General features: G+C 45.8%; 1 protein-coding gene and 1 non-coding gene across 3 annotated transcripts; one reads left to right on the forward strand and one right to left on the reverse strand.

The window, feature by feature from the left end:
* Window positions 1-596: 596 nt before the first annotated feature.
* Window positions 597-16,903, reverse strand: Taf12 (TATA-box binding protein associated factor 12). 2 transcript variants are annotated; one of them, XM_038334010.2, is made up of 6 exons: window positions 16,790-16,903; window positions 10,092-10,343; window positions 7,337-7,414; window positions 3,874-3,988; window positions 1,893-1,981; window positions 597-1,292 (listed from the first exon to the last, which is right to left on the reverse strand). In XM_038334010.2, exons 2-6 carry the CDS (start codon window positions 10,257-10,259, stop codon window positions 1,257-1,259), a joined length of 486 nt encoding a protein of 161 aa, XP_038189938.1. In that variant the 5' UTR covers window positions 10,260-10,343; window positions 16,790-16,903; the 3' UTR covers window positions 597-1,256. The 2 variants fall into 2 exon arrangements, with proteins under 2 accessions (XP_038189938.1, XP_038189939.1); XM_038334011.2 differs by having other exon boundaries at window positions 16,720-16,855.
* Window positions 16,904-20,570: 3,667 nt separating this feature from the next.
* LOC119818157 lies at window positions 20,571-20,704 on the forward strand. The gene has a single exon (XR_005286063.1). It is a non-coding gene; the product is annotated as a U11 spliceosomal RNA (small nuclear RNA).
* Window positions 20,705-27,503: the final 6,799 nt, after the last annotated feature.

Genomic DNA, 27,503 nt, shown 5'->3' on the forward strand with positions numbered 1-27,503 from the left:
GTGAAACCTCAGCCAAGAACAACAGCGACATCTGAATGGTTTTGAGCTGCTCACCCAAGAGATCTATAAACTGTGTCCCATCTTAGACCAAGCCTCAGGAGGAAGATGACCAAAGCAGGGACCAAGAGTAGACGTGCCTGTGCTGCGGTCCCTAGGTAGAGGGGCAGCCACCCTCCCCAGAGCCCATGGACCCCTCACAATCTACAAGGACTGTGCTGGGCATGGGCAGGACGATGCCTTGGGGAGAATATCCTGTGGTCTAGACAGGGCCTGCTTTCCTCTGATGACAGACTCTCAGCAACAGGACTATACCCAAAGCGATTCACATCCTCCTTCATGATCTTCCAAGGAGTTCCAGCCACGGTCCAAAAGGGTCTAGAAAGCCGGGTGTGAGGATGCACCCATAATCTCAGCACACCGAGAGGTAGAGGTAGGAGGGAGGGATCAAGGACAGATTCAGCAGTACATCAAGTAGGACGCCAGCCTGGGAGCTTGCCTCAAAACACCAAAAACAAACAAACAAACAAACAAAACAAAACAAAAAAAAAAAAAGAAAAAAAAAAAGAAAAAAGAAAAAAGTCCCAGGGACACTGACATTACCAGAACTAGAATGCTTATTTATTTCAGGACTAGTTTACCCTGTCTGGTGGCAGAGAAACTGGATTCCAACTCCTGCTAGTTTGTTCCTTTGGAGTAAAACTGAAAAACTGTTTCTTAAATGTACGATCGGTGCGGTGCTGGTGCTGCCACCTGCTGACGGCAGCACTCCAGCCTTGCTGGGCCTGACTGGCATTTCAGAGGCTCTCAGCTGTGCACCGTGTCTTCAATTAGTAAGTTCTTTATTCTGGAAAAGCAAATCAAGTTCATATTCATATAAACACTGACATTACAAAGTACAGGGACTAGGGGAAGGAGCAGACAAACCCTCTACAACCTTGCTAACACTGTCTCACCTAACATGACTGTACATACCGCTCTGCCTACAGTCAATCACTTATAAGACAAACCGGGCCAAGTCTTCTCCCGAAGATACACTGCTTCTCTTTGAGACGGCAGGGAAAAGGGACCAGAAGTTGGGGTAGGAGGCTTTATTCTTTTGGCAGATCTTCTCAGTCATTATAGATATTGCTGCACTGTTAATAAAAAATATATGCTTCTCTGTAAAGCATTTAAAAAAAAAATCCAAGATGAGATGGCTGAGGTCTCAGCTCAAGTATCTCCAAATGCGTGTCGTCCATTCACTGACTGTCCCTGTGTTATTTCTTCGTTGTTTTCCGGATCAATGCCATTCTCTGAAAGAGGAGAGAAATGAAGACCGCTCTGAGTCAGAAGCTTTATGGGATATCCAGAGGCCGTTAGCAAGTAGCATAGTAGACATTGTAGGAGCAGCATGCAGGGTTGAGAGATGGTCACAGGTCACTGGGCCCATTTCACAGACTGAGAGACTGGCACTGCCCAGCTGTGCCTGCCATATTCACATGAAGCTTCCTTTCCCCATCAGGGCAGCCATTTAGATTACAACAGAGAGACGCCAGACTTGTCAAGATGAGGCCAGTACCCCTAGTGGACTAAAGACAGGGATAACTGGCTCTCTATCAGAAATGATGTTCTCACACTGTCAAGAAGAGCAGAGGACAGCTGCTACCATGAGACATAACCCAGCACAAGCCCAGCATACTGCTTTCTCTGCCCTGGGTGGTGTCTGTTATTTAAACTGGCTTTTGCTAAGGTGTGGGAGCAGCTGGGAACGCCCACAGTAGCTCTGGAATCAAGAGCTTGAAGTGAAACTCTCTCGAGCCGAGAGGAAAACTGAAAGCTCCCGTGCAGCAGCAGGTGTGCCCGCTCCGAGGTGCAGTTCTAGGGACCAACCCTGGCTGTCCCAGGCTCCTCACCTGTTTGTGAGCTTCTGTGGTGCAAGCTTTTTTGTAGGGTCGGATTTCCTCGGAGCCAAATCCTGGAATCCACATGTTCCACTGGCGCTCTGCAAGGAAGAAGGGGCAGAGCTGAGGTTCCCGCTAGGAGAGCAACGCAGCTGGGGGCAAGCGGCGCCAGCAGACCTGGGCACCCACTGTACAGCACATGGCCTCTCCAAGGCTTCTTCACTGGGCTTAGTGCACACAAGGCAAATATTCTACCATTGAGCTTTATACCCCAAGCCCTTTAATGTTGGGGGCTGTGGACCCCCAGACCTTGAATATCCTGTAAACAACTTGTTTTCCTGTGTCTGCAGCTGCTCTGAGCACGAGACCCTCAAGAGTTCCTGATGGCAGGGGATTGGTTTCTGGTGGGTTTGGCTGGGGTGTGGCTATCAGTTAAGGATCCCTATATAAGCTGCCCTGGAACACAATAAAGGGGGTATCCTTGTTTCAAGGATGACCCATGTTTCTGTCTCTCTGTCTCTGTGTGTGTCAATCTCCAAGCCTTTGCCTGGCTCACGAACTATCCCATAGCTACAGGAGTAGTACCGTAGTACATGTAGTACAGGTGCTACAGGACCATGGTACACAGAGTAGCACAGATGCTACACTTTAATGCCCCCCATTTGTTTTTGGTTTTCTGAGATAGGGTTTCTCTATAGTTTTGAAGCCAATCCTCAAACTCACACTGTAGACCAGGCTGGCCTCAAACTCACAGAGATCCACCTGTCTTTGACTCCTGAGTGCTGGAATTAAAAGCATGCACCACCACTGCCCATCAACATAGAAGTGCTTGAGTTTTCTATTTTTTTTTTTTTTTTTTTGGTTTTTCAAGACAGGGTTTCTCTGTGGCTTTGGAGCCTGTCCTGGAACTAGCTCTTGTAGGCCAGGCTGGTCTCGAACTCACAGAGATCCGCCTGCCTCTGCCTCCCGAGTGCTGGGATTAAAGGCGTGCGCCACCACCGCCTGGCTTGAGTTTTCTTTTTTGTTGTTTGTTTTTTTGTTTGTTTGTTTTTCGAGACAGGGTTTCTCTATGCAGCCCTAGCTGTCTTGGAAATTACTCTGTAGACCAAGCTAGCCTCAAACTCACAGAGATTCGCCTGCCACTGCCTCCTGAGTCCAAGTGCTGGAATTAAAGGCGTGCACCACCACTAACTGGCTATAAAATTTATTTTACTCTGGAAAGACCAACTACTTAAAACAAATAGAAACTGTGTTTATTACGTGTGTGTGCGCGCGTGCGTGCGTGTGTGCATGCGTGCACGCGCGCACAGGTATACATGCCCCTGTGGATCTGGGCCAGAAGACACTTGGTGTCCTCCTCTATAACTTTTTCACTTTCTTCCAGGGCAGGGTCTGTCACAGAACATGGGACGCTGCCTTCAGTTAGGCTGGTTGTCAGAAGCCCCAGTCATCCTCTTGTTTACCTGTCCTAGAAGTGAGATTACAGGCGTGCACAACCATAACTTTTTTGGTTTCTTTTTTTGAGACAGGGTTTCTCTGTAGCTTTGGAGCCTGTCCTGGAACTAGCTCTTAGAGACCAGGCTGGCCTCGAACTCACAGAGATCCTCCTGCCTCTGCCTTCTGAGTGCTGGGATTAAAGGTGTGCGCCACCACCGCCCAGTTTACTTTAGTGACTATCACGTTACATCTAATGCACATGTTGTGTGACTAACTCATGTTTAGTTGTAGAATGTGCTATTCTTCCAGTTCATCAACATATCTGTACTTCTCAGTTTCCTGCAAGTATCAGCACTTTATGAAAAGAGAGACAGACTCAGAAATCAAGCAAAAAGGATAAGGTGGTCCCAGGGAGCATCTCATACCACAAAGCTTTCTCTCCTCTATTCAAATGGTAAAGGTCTGGTTGTGGCCTGAGGGTTTCTCTGACCTTTGCCCTGACAGTCCTCATGGACAACTCACGGAGATACTTCAGGGGAGAAATGAGACCACATACCTAGATGCAGCTGGACATCTTTAACCTCCAGGGTGCTGGACTTGCGATGCCGAGCAAGCTGGCAGGCCGCTGTCACTACACTCTCGATGAAATCATCGGCGATCTGCAGCAGCATCTGTAGAGGGGAAATGGCGGAGAGTAACCATGCCATTGGCAGGGCAGGCTCCTGTTTTGAGGACAACTCTGTCTCTCTATCTCTCTCTATCTCTCTCTCTCCTTCCTCCTTCCTTTTTAATAATTAACTTTATTCTATGTGCACTGGTGTGAAGGTGTCAGATCCCAGGGAACTGGAGTTACAGACAGTTGTAAGCTGCCATGTGGGTGCTGGGTATTGAACCTGGGTCCAGTGCTCTTAACCGTAGAGCCATCTCTGCAGCCCCTAGTCAGGTTTCTATTAGTAGGCCTGGAATGAGGAACTGGACTAGTGTGGATGAGGGAGGTCAAGTGCAGCTCATACCTTTCTAAGGATGTCCTTTCTCCTCAGTGGAGATGGACTGAAACAGTCACTATTCTTACGTTTCTTCTTAATCTTCCTTTCCTTTTCTCTCACTCTCTGGTTTTTGTTTTGCTTTGTTTTTTTGCAACAGGATTTCTCTGCATAGCTTTGGAGTCTGTCCTGGAATTCACTCTATAGTCCAGGCTGGCCTTGAACTCAACAGAGATCTGCCTGCTTCTGCCTGCCGAGTGCTGGGATTAAAGGCACACGCCACCGCCTGGTGCTTTTTCCTTATTTAATTGTGAAATGAAGTGACCCTGAAGCTGGGCAGTGGTGGCACACACCTTTGTACAGAGAAACCCTGTACAGCCTCACCTCCCCCCCCCACAAAAAATTTGATGCCCGATTCTTCACTACTGTCATAAGACTTGGTATTTCTATTTTTTTGTTTGTCTTTTTGAGGGTTTCTCCGTAGCTTTAGAGCCTGTCCTGGAACTCACTATCTAGGCCAGGCTGGCCTAAAACTCACGGAGATCCACCTGCCTCTGCCTTCCAAGTGCTGGGATTAAAGGCACATGTCACCACTGCCCAGCTTGTTTAATTTATTTTCAAGACAGGGTTTCTCCATAGCTTTAGAGCCTGTCCTGGAAGAGGTTTGCTTGTTTCTATCTCCCAACGGTTGGGATTAAAGGCGAGTACACCATGCCTGGCTATTTGTGTTTTTGAGATAGGGTATCACTATGTAACCACTACTCGCCTGGATCTTGGGTAGACTAGGCTGGTTTTGAAATCACTATAGGCTTGCCTCTGCCTCCCAAGCGCAGGGATAAAGGCACGTGCTGCCACACATTTATGTATGTGTTCCTAGGAGAACAGAAGAGGATGTCAGATCCTCTGGAATTAGGAGTTACCAGTGTTTGTGAGTTGCCTGACATGAATGCTGAGAACCAAACTTGGGTCCTCTATAAGAACAGCAAGTGCTCTTAACTGCTAGCCCATTTCTCCAAAGCCTCAATTATTTAAATAAAAAAAGTATGTGTGTGTGTGTGTGTGTGTGTGTGTGTGTGTTGCGAGCATGCGCACCCAGTAAAAACATCAAGTATTCTCTATCTCAGCCTGCTCCTGTGAGGCAATGGACCTGGACTTATAGCCTTTCTCAGCAAACTCTAGCAGTCCACAATTCTCTGTTTCTTGTTCAGCTAGGGTTACAGGCCCAAGTGTGATGCCCAGCTTCTTACACTGCTGCTGGGATCTGATTGCTGGTCTTCATGCTTGTGCAGGAACTACTCTTAACAGCCAGTCATCCCCTCCCCAGGCTTTAAAGGAAGATGCTAAGACTAAGACCAACCGGCCGGGCGATGGTGGCGCACGCCTTTAATCCCAGCACTCGGGAGGCAGAGGCAGGCGGATCTCTGTGAGTTCGAGACCAGCCTGGTCTACAAGAGCTAGTTCTAGGACAGGCTCTAAAGCCACAGAGAAACCCTGTCTCGAAAAACCAAAAAAAAAAAAAAAAAAAAAAAAAGACTAAGACCAACCTGCTCACGCTGTGTGACAAGATGGCAGGAGATGGGACTCAGCCTTCACGGTCAAGTTCTAATCCTGAAGCCTTTTTACTTCTTATCTATTATTTAAATAATGCTCTCTCTCTCTTTCTGTAATATGTATGGATGTTTTGCTTGCACATACATCTGAGGCTGGTGCCTGTGAAAGCTAGAAGGCATGAGATCGCCTCAAGCTAGGCTCAAAAGGCTGCCATGTGGGTGCTGGGAACTGAACTCAAGTCTTTTGGAAGAACAGTCAGTGCTCTTAACTGCGGAGCCATCTCTCCAGCCCCTCTTTTCATATTTTAAATGTGATGGGTATTAGTGTTTTGCCTGCATGTATGGAGGTGACCACATACTATGACTACATGGGAGACAAAGAAAGGCACTAGACGACCTGGAACTCGAGTTATGGATGGTGGTGCTGGAAACCAAACCTGAGGCCCTGTAGGAAAGTACTCTTGGCTGGCTGGTGGTGGCACACACCTTTAATCCCTGCACTCGGATGGGAGACACAGGCAGATCTGTGAGTTCAAGGCCAGCCTGGTCTACAGAGCAAGTTCTAGGACAGACTCCAAAGCCACAGAGAAACTATCTCAAAAATCAAAAAGAAAAAAAAAGATTACAATTCATATTTGTCAACACTAAATCTCTGTCCCCCTTAAAAAGCTATTTATTTATTTATTTATTTATTTATTTATTTGGCTTCTCGAAACACTGTTTCTCTGCATAGCCCTGGCTCACTCTGTAGATTAGGCTGGCCTTGGACTCAGAGATTCTCAGTTCCTGCTTCCCTAGCGCTATGATTAAAGGCATGCATCACCACCAGTCCCTATATAAAATATATTTTTATTAAAAAAAACTTTTTTTTTTTTTTTTTTTGGTTTTTCGAGACAGGGTTTCCCTGTGGTTTCTAGAGCCTGTCCTGGAACTAGCTCTTGTAGACCAGGCTGGCCTCGAACTCAGAGATCCGCCTGCCTCTGCCTCCCGAGTGCTGGGATTAAAGGCGTGCGCCACCACCGCCCGGCTAAAAAAAAAACTTTTTAAAAAGTTTTATGTTTACAAATATTTTGTCTGCACGTACATATATAAACCATGTGTGTGTGTGTGTACCTGTACTAGTCAGAAGAAAGCATCAGAATCCTTGGAACTGGACTTAGGAATTAACATGAGGTACTATATGGTTGCTGGGAATTGAGACTGTGTCCTCTGCAAGAGCAGGTGCTCTTAACTACAGAGCCATCTCCAGGCCCATATTTTTATTTTTTATTTGTGTTTTCTCTGCATATATGTCCATATTAGGGTGTTGGATCCCATGGAACTGGAATTACAGTTGTGAGAAATCATGGGAGTGCTGGGAATTAAACCCAGGCTCTCTGGAAGAGCAGCCAGTGCTCTTAACCAGTGAGCCATCACCCCATCTCCCCCAAGTCTCCACTCTTAACTACCATGCTGTTATCATTTTTGGTACCCAGATGCAACTTACCTCCTCCACATCTTCATCCAGCTGCTCATTAGGATCCACCTCTCTGACTAAGTCTTGTAATTTCTTCTTGGTTAGTACCTAAAGTGAATTTGGGGAAGAGTTCGTAAGCATCAAGGACACAAACTTTATTACCCTCTAAAGAAGACAAGCTGTCAAGTTGTTTAGCTCTAACTCCCAGACAGCCCTCCCTGGTGGTACAGCTGCAAAAGTACTCAAGGGCAAGAAGCAAGAGTGGTTTGGACGGGAAGAGGGAAGAGCAGTTTAGAGGTGAGGTCAGCACCTGACTGTCAGGCTTTTTATTCAACTTTATCTTTCTCACTGTTCTTCCCTGCTCTGCACGAGAGCAGTCTGCAGTTCTTGGAACACCGGATCACCACACACTGTGCCCTCTATCAGCTGTCTTTAGATGTGTTGCTCTTCTTTCTTCCTGCACGCTCAAGCACGGTTCTCTTTTCTGAGGCATCTCTTAGCCCACCCAGGTAAAAGGACCCACACCCCCTTCAGCTCTTCTGAACTCTGTGCACCCTTCTGTCACTCTGCAGATTTATCCATATCTGATTTAGAAGGCTAAGGGTTTGAGCCAGGTGTGATGGCATACACCTTTAATCCCAGCGCTTGGGAGACACAGGCAGGCAGATAGATTCTGAGTTCAAGTCCAGTCTTGTCTACAGAATGAGTTACAGGACGGCCAGGACTAGACAGAGGAACACCTCCACCCAAGGAAAAAAAAAGGCTAACAGTTCTTTTTTTTTTTTTAATATTTATTTATTTATTATGTATACAATGTTCTGTCTGTGTGTATGCCTGAAGGCCAGAAGAGGGCACCAGACCTCATTACAGATGGTTGTGAGCCACCATGTGGTTGCCGGGAATTGAACTCAGGACCTTTGGAAGAGCAGGCAATGCTCTTAACCTCTGAGCCATCTCTCCAGCCCCCAAGGCTAACAGTTCTGAGGGTGACAAACAGTGGTCATCTCTGTACACCTAAATAATAGTAAGTAGCTGAAGGTATAACCCCCTTTTCTTTTTCTTTTTTTTAAAATATTTATTATTGCACAGTGTTCAGTCTGCAGGCCAGAAGAGGGAGCCAGATCAAATTACAGATGATTGTGAGCCACCATATGGTTGCTGGGAATTGAACTCAGGACCTCTGGAAGATCAGCCAGTGCTCTTAACCTCTGAGCCATCTCTCCAGCCCCCATTACCCCCCCCTTTTCTAAAGAAAGTCATGTTACATCTAGATAACATTAAAACGTGATGGGGGAGCTGAAAGTTCAGTTTGGTTGTAGATTGCTTGCCTAGCTTGAAGCCCAGCTATGGATCCCTAGAATCACAGATAAAAAAAAAACACAAAATCTAATCATTTAAGTGAAACAAGTATCTGGGCTTTTGTGTCCTCCTACCCCTCCTACCTACATCACTATGTAGACCAGGCTGCCCCTGCCTCCCAAGTCCTGGGATTAAAGGCTTCTCTTTACAGTTATTTAGTGGTGAATGTGTGTGTGCACGCATGCACATGAATGACAGTGCACATATGTGGAAGAGGTTAACTTGAGGAATTAGAATCTCTTCTTCCACTATCTAGATTTGGGAATTGAACTCAGATTATCAAGATTGGCAGCGAGGGCCTTTACTGACTGAGTCTTTTTGCTAGCCCTCAAGTTTTCTGAGGCAGGGTCCATAACTGGTTTTGTAGCAGAGGAAGAGTTATCCTAATGGAAGGTGTGAGCCATCTTGCTCTTCTATCGTGGCCTCCACAGTCAACACAGACTGGTCTCTATCCAGCCAACCCCTCCATAAGCAATTCAGTTCGTCCTCCTGTCCACTCCCTTGAACGTCTCCTCATCCATCTATTCGGCCTACGAGATCCAAGGCTATGTCTTTCTTTTGGTTTTCCGAGACAGGGTTTCTCTATGTGATATCCATGGCTGTCCTGGAGCTCAGTCTGTAGACCAGGCTGGCCTTGAACTCACAGAGATCTGCCTGCCTCTGCCTCCCAACTTTATACTTCTTTTCTTGTTGCTCTCTCTGGAAGGTGGAATCAGAGTCATAGGTACAAAGGGGGTGGAACAGATTTCAGAATCACTGCAGAAATGAATGGCAGCAGTAAGATAAACCATTAGAAGGAACAATTGAACACTCTTATTTTAGGACTAGGGAGCCCATGTATTATATAGATAACTCAGAAAATATCTGCCATTGCAGAGTGTGGTAGCTCACTCCTGTAATCCCAACCCTGGGGAGGATGAGGCAGGAAGATTGCCCATGACTTTGATGCTGCCTGGGGCCACATCTTTGAGTTCTAGTTACCCTAGGCTATACTAAAACCCCAGCCACCTGCTTTGAAAGTTTGTTATTACATGTGTCTATATGGATACACACACAGTCATATATAAGAGTAAAAACATACTCATAGACAATTCAATGAAAATGCTATCCCAGAGGGCAAAACACTTTTTCTTTATTTTATTCTATTTTTGTTTGTTTGTTTGTTTGTTGTTTTTTGAGATAGGGTTTCCCTGTAGCTTTGGAGGCTGTCCTGGAACTAGCTCTTGTAGACCGGGCAGGCCTCAAACTCAAGGGATCTACCTGCCTTTGCCTCCTGAGTGCTGGGATTAAATTTGTGGGCCACCTCCACCCAGTTTGGGAAAGACCTTTTTCAACAGAGAGCACGAGCACCTGTTATGTCTACCTCTGTGCCTCACAGGTGTCATGTCACAAAGAGGGGTCACAAAGAAGGAGAACTAAGAGGTACCTGATTGTTTTCAGGGCTAAGACGACCGCCTGTCCCAGGAGTGCCTGGTATCTTTACCACAGTGGTGCTATTGGCCATGGAGCCTTGTGGAGGGGTGCTGGCTGGCTCCGGTTTTATAGATGAGAAATTGGAGAGGTTGATTAGGGCTGAGGGGCCAAACTGGTTCATAATCTGCCGAGCTTTGGACTTCAGCTCATAGAGCTTATCAAGATCCTGTTTCTTTTTGGAGCTGTGAGGACCAAGGCCAATCAACTGGAGAAGGAAAACAGACAGCAGAATTACTCTAGAGACACCTGCAGTAATGTGTGCATTTTGAAAGTAACATGAGATCTGTCAGACTTGAGTCTTCTCTGTGTCCAGGAGGGTGACTGCTTGATATTGACATTAAAATGGAGGGGATGAAGAATGTTCACTGCTCTCACCTGGTTTTGGAAATCATCTTGTCTCCAAAATCGAAATGAAATAGTTCACAAATTAAGTAAAGAAAAAAGTAAATGAATTGAGAAATCTTATGTACAAAAATAATCTAGAATAAGCAAGAAATTTTTGAGGGATTCATACAAGTAAACAGACAGAATACTAGGTTAAGTACTTACATGCATTTTTTTTAAGTAGGAAATAATGTTAAATTCAAATAAACAGCACAATCACACACTTAAAACTCAGTCACAAAGCTTAAGAAAATGATTAGTTCATTATCAAAACATGCTTAAGTCAAAGGCAGGGGTCTGTCCAATAAAGACCACTTTTAGCAACTGTAAAAGCTCTGCTTTACTATAAAAGAACTTCCCCCCCTGTGTTTTAGCAATCTTCAACACATGCTGAGACCATCGCCTAAAGCAGCTGCAAGCCCTAAAGCTTAGAGCCATAAGGCTGACTCTGTGAACATTGGCTGAGGTGTCAAAACCAGAAGCACATTCACCAAGTTCTGCCCACAGTGGCCTCAAGTTTACTTACTGCTATCTGAGTGTCTAGATCTTTAATTACATCAGCAACAGCTGTAAGCCCGGTGTAATGAGAGGCAGCCATTTTCAAAAGCTACCTGTAAACAAATAACTGGCATCAAGTACCACCCCTGCCATGGAAGTATACCAGTTGTGTGGCATGGTGCAACTTCAACCAGGATTTAGCTGAAGATGCAAGTCGGTGGTAGAGAGCTTGTCTAGTATATGTGAGGCCCTGGGCTTCATAACTCTATCAAGACAGGATTGCAAAGTCAGGCGAGGCAAGCTGGGCAGTGGTGGTTCCCGCCTTAATTCCAGCACTTTGGAGGTGGAGGCAAGGTGATCTCTGTGAGTTCAAGGCCACCTGGTCTGCAAAGGGAGTTCCAAGACAGTCAGAGTTACAGAGAAGCCCTGTCCCTCCTCTCCCGTTCTGTCTCTACTCATCACATGAGCAGAAACATTCAAAACATGTCTGCTGCTGAGAGGCAGTAGAACTCACAGATCCACTTGCTCTGCCTCCCAAGTGCTGGGATTAAAGGTGTGTCCATCACTCCCAGTAGCAATAATCAGTATATTAAAAAGGTCTACCCATCTTGGTATTAATTCAATACACTACTCAATGTATTATGACCATTCTTTTTTGTCTTATTTCTTATTTTTGTTCTTGTTGTTTGTTTTTAGATAGGATCTCACTCTATCCCACGATGGTCTGGAATTTACTATGGGACAACTAAACTCATGGACAATCTTCCTGCTTTAGCCTCTCAACTGCTGACATTATAGGCCAGCACCACCAGCCCCAGCTCTTTTCTGAGACAGTCTTTACGGACTCCTGGCTCATTTGGTACTTGCTGGTAGTCTCAACAGGCTTTGAATCTGGGGTGATGGTCCTGTCTCACCCCTCCCCACTCCAATTACTGAGGTTACAGTTGTGGATCACCATGCCTGACTTCTGTAATCATTTGTATAACTAAAGATTTTTTTCTATTCTATTTATTTCTTCTTTTATGTTGGGGAAGGGACAGGCATATATCACAGTGAATATAGAGGTCAGAGGACAACTTGGAGGAGTCGGTTCTCTCATTTCACCATGTTGGTTAAAACTGGCAGCAAGCACTTTTATCCTGAGGCATCTCTCTGGCCCTAATGACTGGAGTTGTTTTTGAGGGTTTTTATGTTGTGTTGTTTTAAGGAAGAGACTGGATATTTAAATCAGAGTATGATACTTTGCCTGGCATGTATGAGGTTATGGGTTTTATCTTCTGCACAAGGAGGAACAGAGGGAGGAAGATGCTGGCAATCCCAGCTACTTGAAAAACCAGGCAGGAACATCACTTGGGTCCTGCTGTTCAAGGATAGCCTAGGCTACAAAGTAAGCTCCATCTCAAAGAATAAAAATAAACACCTGAGCAGGGCGGTGGTGGCGCACGCCTTTAATCCCAGTACTCGGGAGGCAGAGGCTGCCAGATCTCTGTGCATTAGAGGCCAGTCTGGTCTACAAGAGCTAGTTCCAGGACAGGCTCCAAAGCCACAGAGAAACCCTGTCTCGAAAAACAAACAAACAAACAAAAAAAAAAACTACAGCGAAACTGTCTCGAAAAACCAAATAAATAAAGAAATAAAAATTAAAAATATAAAATAAACACAGGCATGGTGGTAAATGCCTATAATCCCAGCATTTTTGAGTGTGTAGGCAAGAAGTTCAAGGTAGTCTCTCTCTCTTTCTCTTTTTTTTTCGAGACAGGGTTTTTCTGTGCAACAGCCCTAACTGGCCTACAACTAGCTCTATAAACCAGGCTGGCCTTAAACTCACAGAGATACTCCTGCCTCTGCCTCCTGAGTGCTGGGATCAAAGGCCTGCACCACCACTGCCTGGCGTAGTTTAAGATAGTCTTGAGCTACTTACAGAGTCGGGTCAAGGCTAGCCTGGGATACAGGAGACAGTGTAAAACGAGTTCAAGGACAGCCATACCTGTTACACAGAAAAATCCTGCCTCAGAAGAAAAAGAGGGGTGTGTGTGTGTGAAGAAAAGAGAAACGGCAAAGGCAAATAGTCGCAAGTGTCTTGTAGGAGGTGCTGTGGAAAACTCAGGTCAAGTGAGCTAGGTGCTGTCTTTGAGTCTAGTTCTACGTCTCTTTTAGCAGCTGAATCAGTGGAAATTCTAAAGTCTTCAAGCTTTAGCAATTAAGTCCATATGTGAATATTTCAAAATGTCTCTAATACACCCATTTGACAGAACAGAACACAAACTTCTGATGCTGAGTTAGGGATGTAGCTGCTGGTAGAGAGCTTGCCTAGCATATGTGAGGCCTGGGTTGGATACCCAGTGCCACATAAACTTGGATCTCGGAGCTAGAAGCTAGCCTGGTCTACACAGAGTTCCAGGAAAGCCTGGACTTGGAAATACACTGTCTCAATGCCTCTACCCAATAATGAATATATATGAACATATATACATACATATATACATATACATACACACACATACATGTATATATATGAAGCTTTGGCTTCCCAAATCCTTCCTCAGCTTTGTGAGCCTCTCTCTGTGTGCCTGCTGTGTCTCCTGTTAGTTGAAGCCTTAAAAAACAACAGTACCAGCTAAGCTACTGAGAAAATAATACTTTCAAGTACGCTAATCTTTTTCTTAAAAAAGAAAACAAAAAAATAAACCCACCACTCAGTGGTGGCCCATGACGTTAGTCACAGCACCTGGGAGGCAGAGGCAAATGGAACTCTGTGAGATTGAGCCCACCTTGGTCTACAGAGTTCCAGGACTGCCTGTAGCACTATTAATAAAAAACCCATAGACAGATAAATATTGGGGTTCAACCAAAAGACCAGAAAATCAAAGCAGCTAGCCACTGGCTCTTACCTCTACCTCTGTACAAAAATGGCGATGCAAGAATCCTCAGAATGAGACTGAAACCTGTCTCCTCCCATTTTATAACACTCTCTAATGCTGGGATTAAAGGCGTACACCACTACCACCTGGTTTTATGGCAAACTAGTGTGGCCACTGGGATTAAAGGTGTGTGCCTCCACTGACTGGTCTATACGGCTGATCGGTGCAGCTGTTTTCCTCTATGATCTTCAGGCAAGCTTTATTTATTAAAATACAAATTAAATATCAGTACACAGAGAAACCCTGTCTTGAAAAACTAACCAAGCCCGGTGGTGGTGACACACACACCTTTAGTCCCAGCACTCGGGAGGCAGAGACAGGCGGATCTCTGTGAGTTCAAAGCCAGCTTGGTCTACATAGTGCTATACAGAAACCCTGTCTCGAAAAACAAAAACAAACAAAAAACAAAAGAAAGGAAAAAAAGAAAAACCAACCAACCAAGCAAACAACAAAACAAAAAGCCCAAACCTTTTTTTCCTTTATTTATTTAGTGTGTCTGTGCCCAAGTGGTAGGAGGGTTATTTGGGGAATTGGTTCTCTCCTTCCACCATGTAGGCCGCAGGATCATCAGACCTGGTGGCAATCACCTTTACCAGAAGAACCAACCATCTCGTTTGACTTTTTTTTTTGAGACATAGTCTCATGTTGACACTGAACCCCTGATCTTCCTGCCTCCACCTCTAAAATAATGGGATTTCAGGCAAGCACCAAGACACCTGGCTATGTCAATCTGAGTCCACAACATGTAGTGCGTGCAAGAAAGTTAATTTGATATAGCACTAATTTTCAAGAAATCAAGTACATCGTACTCTATTGTAAGGAAAGAGTCTATAAATGTTCCTTTTTCTTTTTCTATTTTGAATGTCTATGCTTCCATGAAAGTACAGGAATTAGGTTTCACATAGGACACTACACAAGTATCCTAAAAGTATTTATTGACATTAAAAGGAATTAAATTGGGTGTAGTGGAGCAGCCTTTAATCCCAGCACTCAAAAGGCAGGTGAATCTCTGGAGTTTGCAGCCAGCCTGATCTACATATCAATTTCCAGGCTATGGGGAGCTAAACAGTTGGGGAAGGAGGGGTGGGGTGAAGGAGGAAGGAGTGCTTTCATTCGGTGGCAGGCTTTGTATAACTATTCTATTTTGTTGACATGGAGGGGAATCCACTTAGAAAAGTTCAAAAAAGTTCAAGAAAGTTTTAGAGGCACATCTGGGACTAAATCACTCAGTACTATGCCATTTACGGCTAAGTTCTTTGGACATATTTATACTAACAATACTTAACTGTGATAATGAATTGATGGAATACTTGAAAGTGCTTTAAATTGCTGGGTGTGGTGGCACGCACCTTTAATTCCAGCACTTGGAAGGCAGAAGCAGGTGGATCTCTAAATTCGAGGTCACCCTTGTCTAGAGCTCAAGTTCCAGGACAGCCAGTTACAAAGAGAAACCATGTCTCAAATTCAAAACAAAACAGAAAGTGCTCAGGTTGTGCCTGATTCATCTGAGTAGGTTTCGGTCATAGATATATGAAGGGAATTGACTGGCTCCAAGTCACTCTTCTAGAAGCAATCCCTAGCAAAGGTTCCTGATAAAAAATATAGGCCACACTTATTTAAGAATATATAAAATGTATTTCACTTAAAGGCTCACTTGCGACATTTACTGTATCTTAGGTCGATGCCATAGTAGTAACCAAAGTATTAGAATCTGTAAAAATGATCCTTCTGAGTTTGAGGGTAGAGATTCCAAAAGCCTTTATTCAAGTAATCTGAGCCAAGCATCTCTTGTTGCTGCACACAGAAGAGTACTGAATAACCTAAGAATTGGCTCACCATGACCCTAATCCTTCTTTGGAGCCTCCTTTCCTTAAATGTTAAAGAATTCAAAGTGATCTTTTGCTGTCCTTCCATCTATGACAGTTGGCCTGTGGTAGAGAGGTTTGTGCTCAATAGGGCTGAATGGAAGAGGGCTTAAGGCACTTCCCAAGTACATAATTGAGTTCAAACTGCTTCCAACTTCACATCCGATTTACAACAATGAAGGAGAGAAACGAAGACATTCATGTGGGTTTTCTAGATTGAGTATCTAACACAAGAAAAGCCTAACTGCAAAGAGCCAAGTAGGCAGCGCCAAGAAGTCCTTCCCCGAATGTATCTTTTATCCCTCTGGGTTCAGAGAACAGATCGCTAAATCTTTTCAAACCTCTGTCCCTTAAAGGCTGATCTCCCAGCCACGACCCCTTAGATCCTCCACTTTTAAGAGCTCGGGTCCTCACAGCCCTGTCCCTTCAGGAACTTTGAGTCCGAAAGCCCCAATCCCGTCCCAAAAGTAGACCCAGTCCTCACTGCCCGTTTCCATTCCCTCCCAAAGTCAAGTCTTCGCTGTTCGCTTCTGCCTCTCCGGTCCCTAAGTCTTTGCTGCCCTGTTTCTTGAATCTTCAGGAGCGGGGACTTTGCTGTCCCGCTACTGTCTCTTAGGAGCCCGAGTCCTCTCGCTGCTCCACTTTTACCTCTCTGGAGCCCGTGTCTTCACACCCCGTTTCGTTCCTACCCTCGCCTCCTAAAAAGTACGGGTCCTCACCATCCTGTCCCTCTCAGCCGGCTTTCCCTCAGATGCTACAGAACTCAAATACGTTCTCGTTCCCTAAGTCTCGTTCGGAGCCCGAGTCCCCAACAGCCGCTGCTCCTGCGAGCCCGAACCCCTCAAGTCCCATCCCAAGAGCCTGGCTCCTCACAGCCCCGTCTCTTCCACAACCTAGTTCTTCCAGCACTGACCCGCTGTGGGTCTGGGTCCTGACGCCCTCCTCCCGCTCTTCGTCCTCAACTGCCAGGGCCCAAGACTCACAGGCAGCAGCGTCTATCTCCCCATGATATGCGGAGACTGCCCCAGTGAAGCTTTCGTCTCAGCAGCCGGTCCGACTGCGCGGCCCTCCCCAAGCACTTCCGGCACCGCTCCCCGCCTCCAACCCGGAAACGCGCGGCTCTTCCGGCCGCCGGGCGCGCGCCTGCCTCGCGCAGGCGCAGACTTGGGTTCAACACGTGGTTGAGTTGTGAGGCTGGCGCCCGGCTCAGCTAGCTGGTCGTGCTTTTTGCTGCGTGCGGCTGGTTGTAGGCGTGGGCGAGCGCTGCGTCTCCTACCTCGGTGCGAATCCCTGCCCTAGATGTTTCTTTCCGACTCCTATGTTTTCACTTGCGTGACCGGTAACCGACGGCCTCGGATGGCTTCCAAGTCGCCATTTTTGGTTGGTGCCTTTGTCGTGCTGAGGATGGGACCGCCGTTCAGTATCGATACCAACTATGCGGCTCCCTCCAGGGGAGTTGGTGGCATGAGATCTTGGGGACTAGAAATGCTAGTTGGGCCCGTTACATGTTACAGTTGAGCGAGGGCTATTCGTGAGGAACTGGTTAAGCACCCCCACTTTGCAGTAGGTCATGTGATCGAGGAGGAAACCTGTGTGCAATTTACCAAGATTCTACCAAAGAGATGCAGAGTCTCAATTCTCACTCCAAAGCCTGGGCTGGACCTGTAACCATTAAGCTCTGAGCTTTGAGGTTCTTTTTAGTCCATTAAATGCTTGGTGGCAACTGTATATATATATTTTTAGCCCTATTCCAAAATGCTAGGCATGTAAGCAACACGCGGTTTCAGCATCTGGCAGGGTTCTCAGTAAGCTGGAGACACCACAAGCTGTAGAAATCTTTGACATCTCTGAGCTATCACTTTCCTCGTTCGCAGGAATCAGGAAGAGGTTCCCAGATCGGTTATCTTTCCCATACTCATTCTGTCAGTCTCATCCAAAGTGCTGGGTGCAAGGGCTTAGCTACCATTAAGTGGCAAACTGTCCATAGCTTTTTCTTTTCTTTTCTTTGAACTTATTTTCTGTGTAAGAGTGTTTCATTTATATATGTGCCTGCCTGGTGCACAGAGGTCAGAAGAGGGTAGAGGGTAGCTGAAGCCTTGGAATTGAAGTCAGAGATGTTTGTGAGCCACCATGTGGCTGCTGAGATTAGTCCTCTGCAAAAGCAAGTGCTCCAAGCCATCGAGCCGTTTCTCCAGCTCCTAACCTTATTTTTCTAATACGGTCTTTAGAGTTTGGCATATCAGTTTTTGTCGATAAGTTTCTCCATTTACTAAACCCTTTTTTTTTGCTGTGTGCTAGGTACAGTCTTGTCTTAAGAGTGTACAGGCAAGTGCACAAAGGGTAAGAATATCAGTAAATTAAGACTGATCCGAGTGATGGCAGGTCCTAAGCCAATGCTCTGTGTTAAGAGAGCTTACAGACAAAGAGCCAAAGTGGTTGACATTTGATAGGTGACAGCGAGAAACAGGTGGAAGAGGTTGGAGGATTCATTTTAGGTCACAGCTTGTACAGTATGGTAGAGATTTGGGCTTTTATTTAGTGTGCAGTGGAAACGGAGGAGGGAGAGAGTAATTTGTGTTTATGGAAACACTTGTGGGGTGTGTTATCTCCCGCCTTCGATCCCAGCACTCTGGAAGCAGACGCAAGTGAATCTGAGTTTGGGGCCAGCCTGGTCTACTTACAGAGAGGCTAGTCAAAGCTACACAGTAAGGCCATGTGTCAAATGACGTTGGCTTATAAAGGATCCTTTGATGGACACTTGATAGCAGCCACCTGCCTTCCCATGAGTTTCAAATACCTCTTCCTTTTGAGATTAAAGACGTGCGCTGCCTGGCGTTTTTCTTTTGGTTTCAAAAATGCATATGCCATTGTGCCTGGCTTCCATACACATTAATGTAAACGCAGTAAGGAGTGGAGAGATGGCTCACTAAGTGGGTAAAGTACTTGAGGTGCAAACATAGAACCTACGTTCCGTTCCCAGCATCCTCAGGAAAAGCTGGACCAGACTGGTACCCATATGTTGTGAGGAGGTGAAAACAGAAGGATTCCTAGGGCTTGTTGGCCAATCTGCATGAATTGAGATGGTTAGGTGAGAGACCCTGTTTCAAGACAAAGTGATTGAGGGAAAACATCAGACTTTGACCTCTTGCCTACACAAACAGTAAACCAAGCATTATTGGGACATTCCAGTAATCCTGTCACTTAAGAGGCTGGATTCAGAGTTAGAAGGCAGTTTAGACATGCAAAATAGTGACAACCCCCCCCCCCCTTTCCTTAACAAGCTCTTTGGACGCTGCTACTCAAGTTCAATTCTGGGTTACTTGATGAGACACTTCTAAAATTTCTTCCCCAGAGGAGACATAACGTCTTCCCTTCTTCCCACACCAGAGTTTGTTCTGGGCAGCCAATTAGTTTATGGGCTTATTTACAGAGTAGGTGAGAGGCTAGCAACAGGGGTACGGGTACTTTGTCCCCCAGAAGTCATACCTTAGAATGTTTACTCATCAGGGATGATGGTGCTCCTATAGTGCATAGATGAGCCCCCTCCCCTAGTGTTCCTTGGGCTATATACTGTAACGCTTGCTGGACACCACATGCAATTAAGAAAGAATTGGAGTGGCTGGATATGCAGGTGAATTTTATGACAACCCAATCCCCCTCCTTGAGGGAATGTCAAGTGGTACGATCTTTTGCAAGTGGGCCCAGCTGAACACCCCAAGATGGTGATTATTGGGCTTGGGGGCTAGTCTTGAACAACACCCTGTCTGAAATAAGTAGCTTAAAATCCACCAGTCATTTGTCGGGTGCTTTTTGTCTTTGATGCAGGTTCCCCATGTAACCTAGGCTTACCTGGAACTGCTGCAGCCTCCCATGCAGGAATGCATGCACCACTCAGCCCAGTGGTTTGGAAGTCAACATCTACTCCAGCCTAGCCAGAATTCCCTGTAATGCACCTGTTTCTGCCTCCTGAGTGCAGGAATTACTGGAATAAGCCACCAGACCGCACTTCTTTAAAAAAAAATATGTCTGAACCGGGCATGGTGGTGCACGCCTTTAATCCTGGCATTCAGGAGGCAGAGGTGTATCTCTGTGAGTTCAAGGCCAGTCTGGTCTACAAAGCAAGTTCCAGGACCTGTCCCGACAAACCAAGTGGGGGCTATTAATATATATTATAGAACACACACAAACATATATCTGCTTTCATCGAAGTACAGCATAAAGTGTCCTGCCATTTAGGCACAGGGTGCTGGCTGGCTTTGCTTTTTCCTCCGCATCACCTAGAATCTAGGTCCTAGACGTCCAGTTGATCCGTTTGTTTGCTTTTACAGTCATTGGCTCCTCCTGTACGTCTCTGTCAGGCTGGACCGGGATGGACGGCTACGAGTGGCACTAGACTCCATATTTCAGTTTTTATTAAGTTAAAGCTTGGTGCTCTCAGAGCTAGTCTTCCCCGGGCGGTTCTTCCCACTGCGAGTTGGAAGCAGTGGTTGGCGGCAGCGCCGCCTACCTTTCCCTCCGCGCCTGCCAACGCATTCCCGACAAGCACTGCTCTGATTTGCATATTGACTCACGGCCTTCCCTTTACGTCTATACAAAAATCGAAAAACGTTCTCTTTGTGAAAGCTTCCCTCGGTCTCAGAAGACTCTAGTGTTCTTTCCTGAGCGTCGGCAATATAGAATTGAAAGTTGGGTAGACTTCATTTTCACCTTCACCTTAAGATGTGTGGTCCGACATCGCCACCCTGCTCCTGGGCGTGCTTGGGCAAAAAGGGCTTCTGTCGTGAGTGGCACACGTAGGGCAACTCGATTGCTCTGCGTGCGGAATCGACATCAAGAGATTTCGGAAGCATAATTTTTAGGTTTTTGGGCAGCTGGTGATCGTTGGTCCCGGCGCCTGCGTCTGGTGTGAGAAAGTCAGAGCCGCTTTACACGTGCAGTTTTGCTTTTGTAGCTGTCTAGGAGTTCATTAGACTCTCTGTCCTTTGGCTTTAGAAAAGAATGTGGCTCAGCAGTTAAGAGCTGAACAATTGTTGAGTTTCCAATGTTTAGCACTCCGTTTCTTCTGGCCTCCTTGGCAATAGGCACAAATGAAGTGTACATATATACACATAAAATAAAGAGAAATAAATCATTCTTAAATATACAATCTAGGTGTGGTACATATGTTTAATCCTGGCACTAAGGAGGCAGAGACAGGCAAGATCTCTGAGTTCCAGGTCAGCCAAGGCTCTATAGTGAGACTCTCCGGGAAGGAAGGAGTGAAAGAATGAAGAAAAGGGAAAGATGGTTCAGAGAACAAACAATTCAGAGGACCCGAGTTCAATTCCCAGCATCCACATGTCTGCTAACAACTATCTGTGACTTCCAAGATCCAACACCCTCACACAGACATACATGCAGGCAAAACACCAATGCATATAAAATAAAAATAATTTATAAATAATAATGTTTACTTACAAAGAAGGAAGAAAGAAAAAAGAAAATGAGAAGAAAAATTGGAGTTCCTAAGGGCTTTGATGCCTCTGCACTGGGCTTGAAGGTGGTCACAGGCTCAAGGATCTTATACTCCAGTGGACAACGCTGCACGTGTAACACCTGCTATGGAAGAAGCTCTGCTCTTAACTAAGGACCCATGGGTAGCTGAGGCAGCACTGCCTGGGCACTGAGCACTGTAGGTGGGTAGGTAGGTGGTAAGCGCCAACAGAATATTAATAGTAATGCCATCTGGAATCTCTTTTTTGTTGGGGGTGCTTTTGGTTTTTGAGACAAAGATTCACTATGTAAACAGACTGGCCTAGAACTCACAGAGGATCTACTGGGATTAAAGATTTGTGCTAACACGCCCAGTTCCAAGAGGCATTTCTTGAGTGCTCACCACATTCTGGACATGTTCTAAGATCTTTTTGTATGTGTGCAGTACCTCATTTTCTCTTCACAACCCCTGCCCCATCACATAGACCTGTCTGAGGTTCTTTTTCCAGCCCCTCACTGCCCCCCCTCCTTATTTTGGGCAAGGTCTCTCTACTGTCCTGGAACTTACTATCTAGACCAGGCTGGCCTCAAACTCACAGAGATCCTCCTGCTTCTGCCTCCTGAGTGCCGGGATTAAAGGTGTGGGTTGTCTATCACTCCGACCTCCATCTCCCTTTCATTTGTAAGGATACTGAAGCGGAAGCAGAGTCTCAGGAGCACAGCGCCAGCCGACCTTGACTCTTACCCTGACTCCTAACTGGAAGTTAGCCTTTTCCTCAGTCCCGACATTGGAGTGCAGATGGGGCAGGGCTGGGGAGGGTGGGTGAGGCAGTGACTCACCTGTGCCCATCTACATTAGTCTCAGATTTTTTTTCTTTTTTTCATCAACTGGCTTCCTCTCTTTCTGATGCTGTCTCTTCTTCTGATTCACTCACCATCTGTTACTAGTTTCTGGTTTCTGAAAGTGTGGAAGGGAAGGACAAGCTATTGGGAGTGGGGAGGTGGGAACAAACGTGTTGCAGTCTTTAAGCAACAAATTATTTTGAGCATCCTGTATACCAGGCTGTCCTCTGTAGCTAAGGTAACCTATCGTTGCCCTCACAGAGAGTCGACTTCAAGATATGTATTGTGGAGGGGGCACAAGTACAGGCAGGAGGGAGCCCTGTGAGGTATGGGTAAAGACATTAAGACAGATGTGGAAGAGAGTATCCCTGAGGACAGTGAGGACCAGAAAAGGCCTCAGCCTGGGAAGGAGGCAGCTGAAGATCTGGAGAGTGTCCCAGGCTTGGGGAAACTACATACCTTCAAAGGCCATGGACATGGAGTTCCTGGGTTGGATGAGAGCCAGTGTGGGTCTTGGGGTGTGGTTCAGTGGTAAGTGGGAGAAAAGAAGCCATTGTAAGGCAGCAGATGGACAGAAAGAAAACAAGTCAAGGTCAGGTAGACCGATGAAAAGTTCCAATTTTGTTCTAAGCACTAGGGGCACATTAGAATACTGAGTCCTTAAGGCAGCAGGGCAGGAAGTGAGAAGACGGGGGAGGGGCTTTCAGACTGTTAGGAAGCTATATGAAGAAGTCAAGACCAGGTAGGGGTACAGAGAAGAGGGATGGTTTTGTGGGTTTTTTTTCTTGCTTTTTGAGTTAGTTTCTCACAAGTTGGATTAGAATTCACTATGCAGCCCAGGATAGTCTTAGCCTACTCAGATGTTGGGGGGGGGAATGCATTATATAATATTTTTTTATGTATAGTTGCATTTAAAATGTATTTATATGGACTGGAGAAGATCCTATGTCAAAATAAAAATCAGAGAATAATCCTAAAACATTCACATCTCAATCCTCCCTCCAAAGATACTGCCTGATGGAGGAGGGTCATCTGTCTATGTGTTACTTTCTTTTTTTTTTTTTTTTTTTTTTTTGGTTTTTCGAGACAGGGTTTCTCTGTGGTTTTGGAGCCTGTCCTGGAACTAGCTCTTGTAGACCAGGCTGGTCTCGAACTCACAGAGATCCGCCTGCCTCTGCCTCCCGAGTGCTGGGATTAAAGGCGTGCGCCACCACTGCCCGGCTATGTGTTACTTTCATTGGTTAATAAAGAAACTGCCTTAGCTCTTTAATAGGACAGAAAATTAGGTAGGCAGAGTAGACAGAACAGAATTGTAGGAGAAAGAAAGCAGAGTCAGGCAGAAGCCTCAGGCAGACGCCATGATTCTCTGACCCGAGAGACACAAGATCTTTCCCAGTAAGCCACCACCTTGTGGTGCTACACAGATTACTAAATATGGGTTAAAGCAAGATATGAGAATTACCCAGTAAGAGGCTGAAACTAATGGGCCAGGCAGTGTTTAAATGAATACAATTTGTGTGTTGTTATTTTGGGTGTAAAGCTAGCCACGCGGGAGTCGGGTGGGACAAAGAGCAGGCCCGCTGCTCCTTCTACAACTGCCTGGGTTCATCTGGGGTATATGTGTCCACAGTCTCCCCAACAGGTTTTCCAAGCAGCCAGAGACAGTATCAGGGGCTCTGCAGGTGACCTGCTTATCTTCAGAGCTCACACCTGGCAACTTGAGGAAGCTGTTTAGCCGCTTCTCACCCAAAATCAGTGACAGACCCACCCTTTGTGGTTGAGTCAGTCCAGTGTTTAGGGCGGGGGCCTTGAACCTAGCAAGCTGGAAGCAATTCTGGGCAGAAACCCTCATGTCCATACTGTTGACAAACTGGCTTGTAGCCATGGAGAGCCCATGTCCAGTTTATCCCTATAATCTCCCCAAGGGGGCCTGGAATGTCTTTACTATCCCATTGTTCAACCTCCTTTTTTCACTCAGATAAACAGAATCATTTCCTGAATAAAATCAGCTATCAGAGCTGGAAATGCTGGCAGGCAGGACACCAGACAAGGCATCAGTTATCTTCTCTCCTCTGTGTTGTGCCTTTGATGAGGGTTCCAAGAGGGGCCCCTTTCTACTTTTTTTTCCTTATTTTTTTTGGGGGGGATGTCTTTTTCGAGACAGGGTTTTTCTGTGTAGTCTCTGCTGTCTTGGAACTCACTCTGTTTTTTTTTTTTTTTAAAGAATATCTATTTATTTATTATGTATACAATAATCTATCTGTGTTGTGTGTATGCCTGAAGGCCAGAAGAGGGCACCAGACCTTACTACAGATGGTTGTGAGCCACCATGTGGTTGCTGGGAATTGAACTCAGGACCTTTGGAAGAGCAAGCAATGCTCTTAACCTCTGAGCCATCTCTCCAGCCCCCAACTTTTTTGTTGTTGTTGTTTTCTTTTCTTTCTTTCTTTTTTTTTTTTTTTTGGTTTTTTCGAGACAGGGTTTCCTCTGTGGCTTTGGAGCCTGTCCTGGAACTAGCTCTTGTAGACCAGGCTGGTCTCGAACTCACAGAGATCCGCCTGCCTCTGCCTCCCGAGTGCTGGGATTAAAGGCGTGCGCCACCACCGCCCGGCTTGGAACTCACTCTGTAGACCAGACTAGCCTCAAACTCAGAGATCCATCTGCCTCTGCCTTCCCAAACACTGGGATTAAGACCTGTGACTCCACCACCACCTGGCTTCTACTTTTTGTTTTCAAACAGACTTTTCTAAGTTACTCAAACTGGCCTTGAACTCACTGTGCAATTCAGGCCAACGTTGAACTTGTGATCTTTATTGCCTCAACCTCCCCAGTAGCAGAGATTGCAGGTCTGGGCTACTAGGCTGGGTCCAACCAAGCTTCTTTCATATTGTAAAGAAACAAGAAGGCTGGTAGTATAGATCAATTGTGAGGCGCTTTTTAGCATGCACCACGCACTGTGTTTGATCCCAGCACTGCAAAAATCAAATCAAAACTAAAATATACTAACACCTCTTCAATGCTTAAGAAACAGCATTGCCAGGTGGTGGTGGCACATGCCTTTAATCCCAACACTCAGGAGGCAGAGGCAGGGGGATCTCTGTGAGTTTGAGGCAGGCTGGGCTCCAAAGCTACACAGAGAAACCCTGTCTCAAAAAAACAAAAAAAGAGGGGCTGGAGAGATGGCTCAGTGGTTAAGAGCATTGCCTGCTCTTCCAAAGGTCCTGAGTTCAATTCCCAGCAACCACATGGTGACTCACAACCATCTGTAATGAGGTCTGGTGCCCTCTTCTGGCATTCAGGCATACATAGACAGAATATTGTATACATAATAAATAAATAATAAAAAAACAAAAAAAGAAGAAAAGAAGAAACAGCATTTAATGAATTAAGAAGCATACTTCAGAATTATGTATTTATAATAAATCATGAAGGTAAAGAAGGAAATATATAGAAAAAAATGTTGGAAGGAGACACACGAGTTATAAATAGAAGTCCACTCTGTTTTTCCATGTGCTGTGCATGCTGCAGTGTTCCAGTGAACATTCAGTTACAGGAAGAATGATTAATGTTGGGCGGGCTTTCACATCCCTTTCCTCTTAAAGTTAAAACAGTCATCTTAATACCTTGTTTTATTGTTCTCTTCCTTCCAGCAAAATAAATATGAATACAGTTAAAGCTGTCTCTCCTCGGTGTTTTCTGTAAGTGTGCTGCTCCATTTCCTGCCATCTAGTCTCCTTCCCAGCCTCAGAAAGGACTCCATGCCAGCAGGATCAGCTCTCAGATGCCAATGGCTGTTCCTTTTCCCTTCCAGAGTTCTCTGCAGTTCTGGTATTGTTGGCATATCTCCTAGGAACTCCTGGTCTGCTCTGTGGCATCCCTTTCTCCATCTGCCCAGGGAACTTTTCAAACACTCCGGCTGGCTGAGGGTTCCTTAAGGTTCAGTACTCTCTACATTTGGGCTCCTGGCTCCACCCTCTTTCTGTATGCTCATTCTTTCTGGGTGATCCCATCCATTTTGACTTCGGTGGACTGAGCAACTACTAGATTGCTCATCTGTATGGCAGATTGAATATCCTACACACTAAATAAATCTTAAAAATAAACAAACAAAAGACTCGAGGCTGGTGATGTAGCTCAATTAGCAAAATGCTTGACTAGCATTTACAAAGCCTTGGGTTCTATCCCCAGACCTCAGAATCTGGACTTGGTTGTGTTGGTTTGTAACTGGAGCACACTTGGGAGGCAGAGGTAAGGAGGAACAGGAGTCCAGTGTCATCTACTACAGAGGATCTCACAAACACAGACCTAATGTAGCACCGAGTCTTCTTACTGGGTCCTGGTGACAGTCTTTAGCCCAGTAGGACAACCAACTCTTTTATAGGTGACGACAGCGAGGTTAAGGGAGGTGTGACTTGGCCATGATCCCAGAGCCCCTAACACCAATCCTGGAATTCTGGTTGTCTCACCCTCTTCTTCCAACCTAGTTCTACTGTTTAATTCCTGTCCTTGGGGGGCGGGGAGCTTAAATTTTTATTTCTTATTTTTAACTGTGTCTATTTTTTTTTCATTTGAATGCAACGTCACTGAAGACCACAACAGGGGTTGGATTCCCTGGAGATAGAGTTACAGGTGATAATTAGCCAGCCCACATGAGTGCTGGTGACCCAACTCAGGTCCCCAGCAAAAACAGTATATACCTTAACTGCTGAGCCTCTTCCCAGTCCCCAGCAATTCCTATCCTTTCCTGCTTACTCTTAAATAAAAAACCTTGTTAAAACCCTCTCACATGCTGTATTAGTCAGGGTTCTCTAAAGTCATAGAATTCACAGAATCAATCTCTCTCTCGTGAGTGCGTGTGTGCGTGTGTGTGAGTGTGAGTTGATTGGAATGACTTCCAGGCTGCAGTCCAACAATGGCTAGTTGTGAATGTGTGAACGGAAAGTCTGAGAATCTAGTAGTTGCTCAGTCCCATGAGGCTGGGCATCTCCGCTGGTCTTCTGGACCGGCTGGGATCCTGAAGAAGCAGGCTCTGATGCCAGTGAGGGAATGGGTGTGCTGACAAGGCGAGGGCCAGCAGGTGAAGAATGGATGAACCCTTCCTTCTTCCCTTGTCCAGCAGGTGTAACTCAGATTAAAAGTGCGCCTTCCAGGGAACCTCAGGATCTGGATTACAGGCATGTGTCCTCCTGTCTCAAGATCCTGATCAAAAGGATATGTCTAGTTCAGCAGTGGTGGTGCACGTTTTTAGTCCCAGCACTGGGCACTCGGGAGGCAGAAGCAGACAGATCTCTGTGAGCCAGCCTGGTCTAAAGAGAGTTCCAGGATAGCCAAGGCCACACAGAGAAACCCTGTCTCAAAAACAAAACAAAGAAGGAGTGCATC

Source organism: Arvicola amphibius, chromosome 6, assembly GCF_903992535.2.
Source record: "Arvicola amphibius chromosome 6, mArvAmp1.2, whole genome shotgun sequence".
Classification (NCBI taxonomy): Eukaryota; Metazoa; Chordata; class Mammalia; order Rodentia; family Cricetidae; genus Arvicola; species Arvicola amphibius.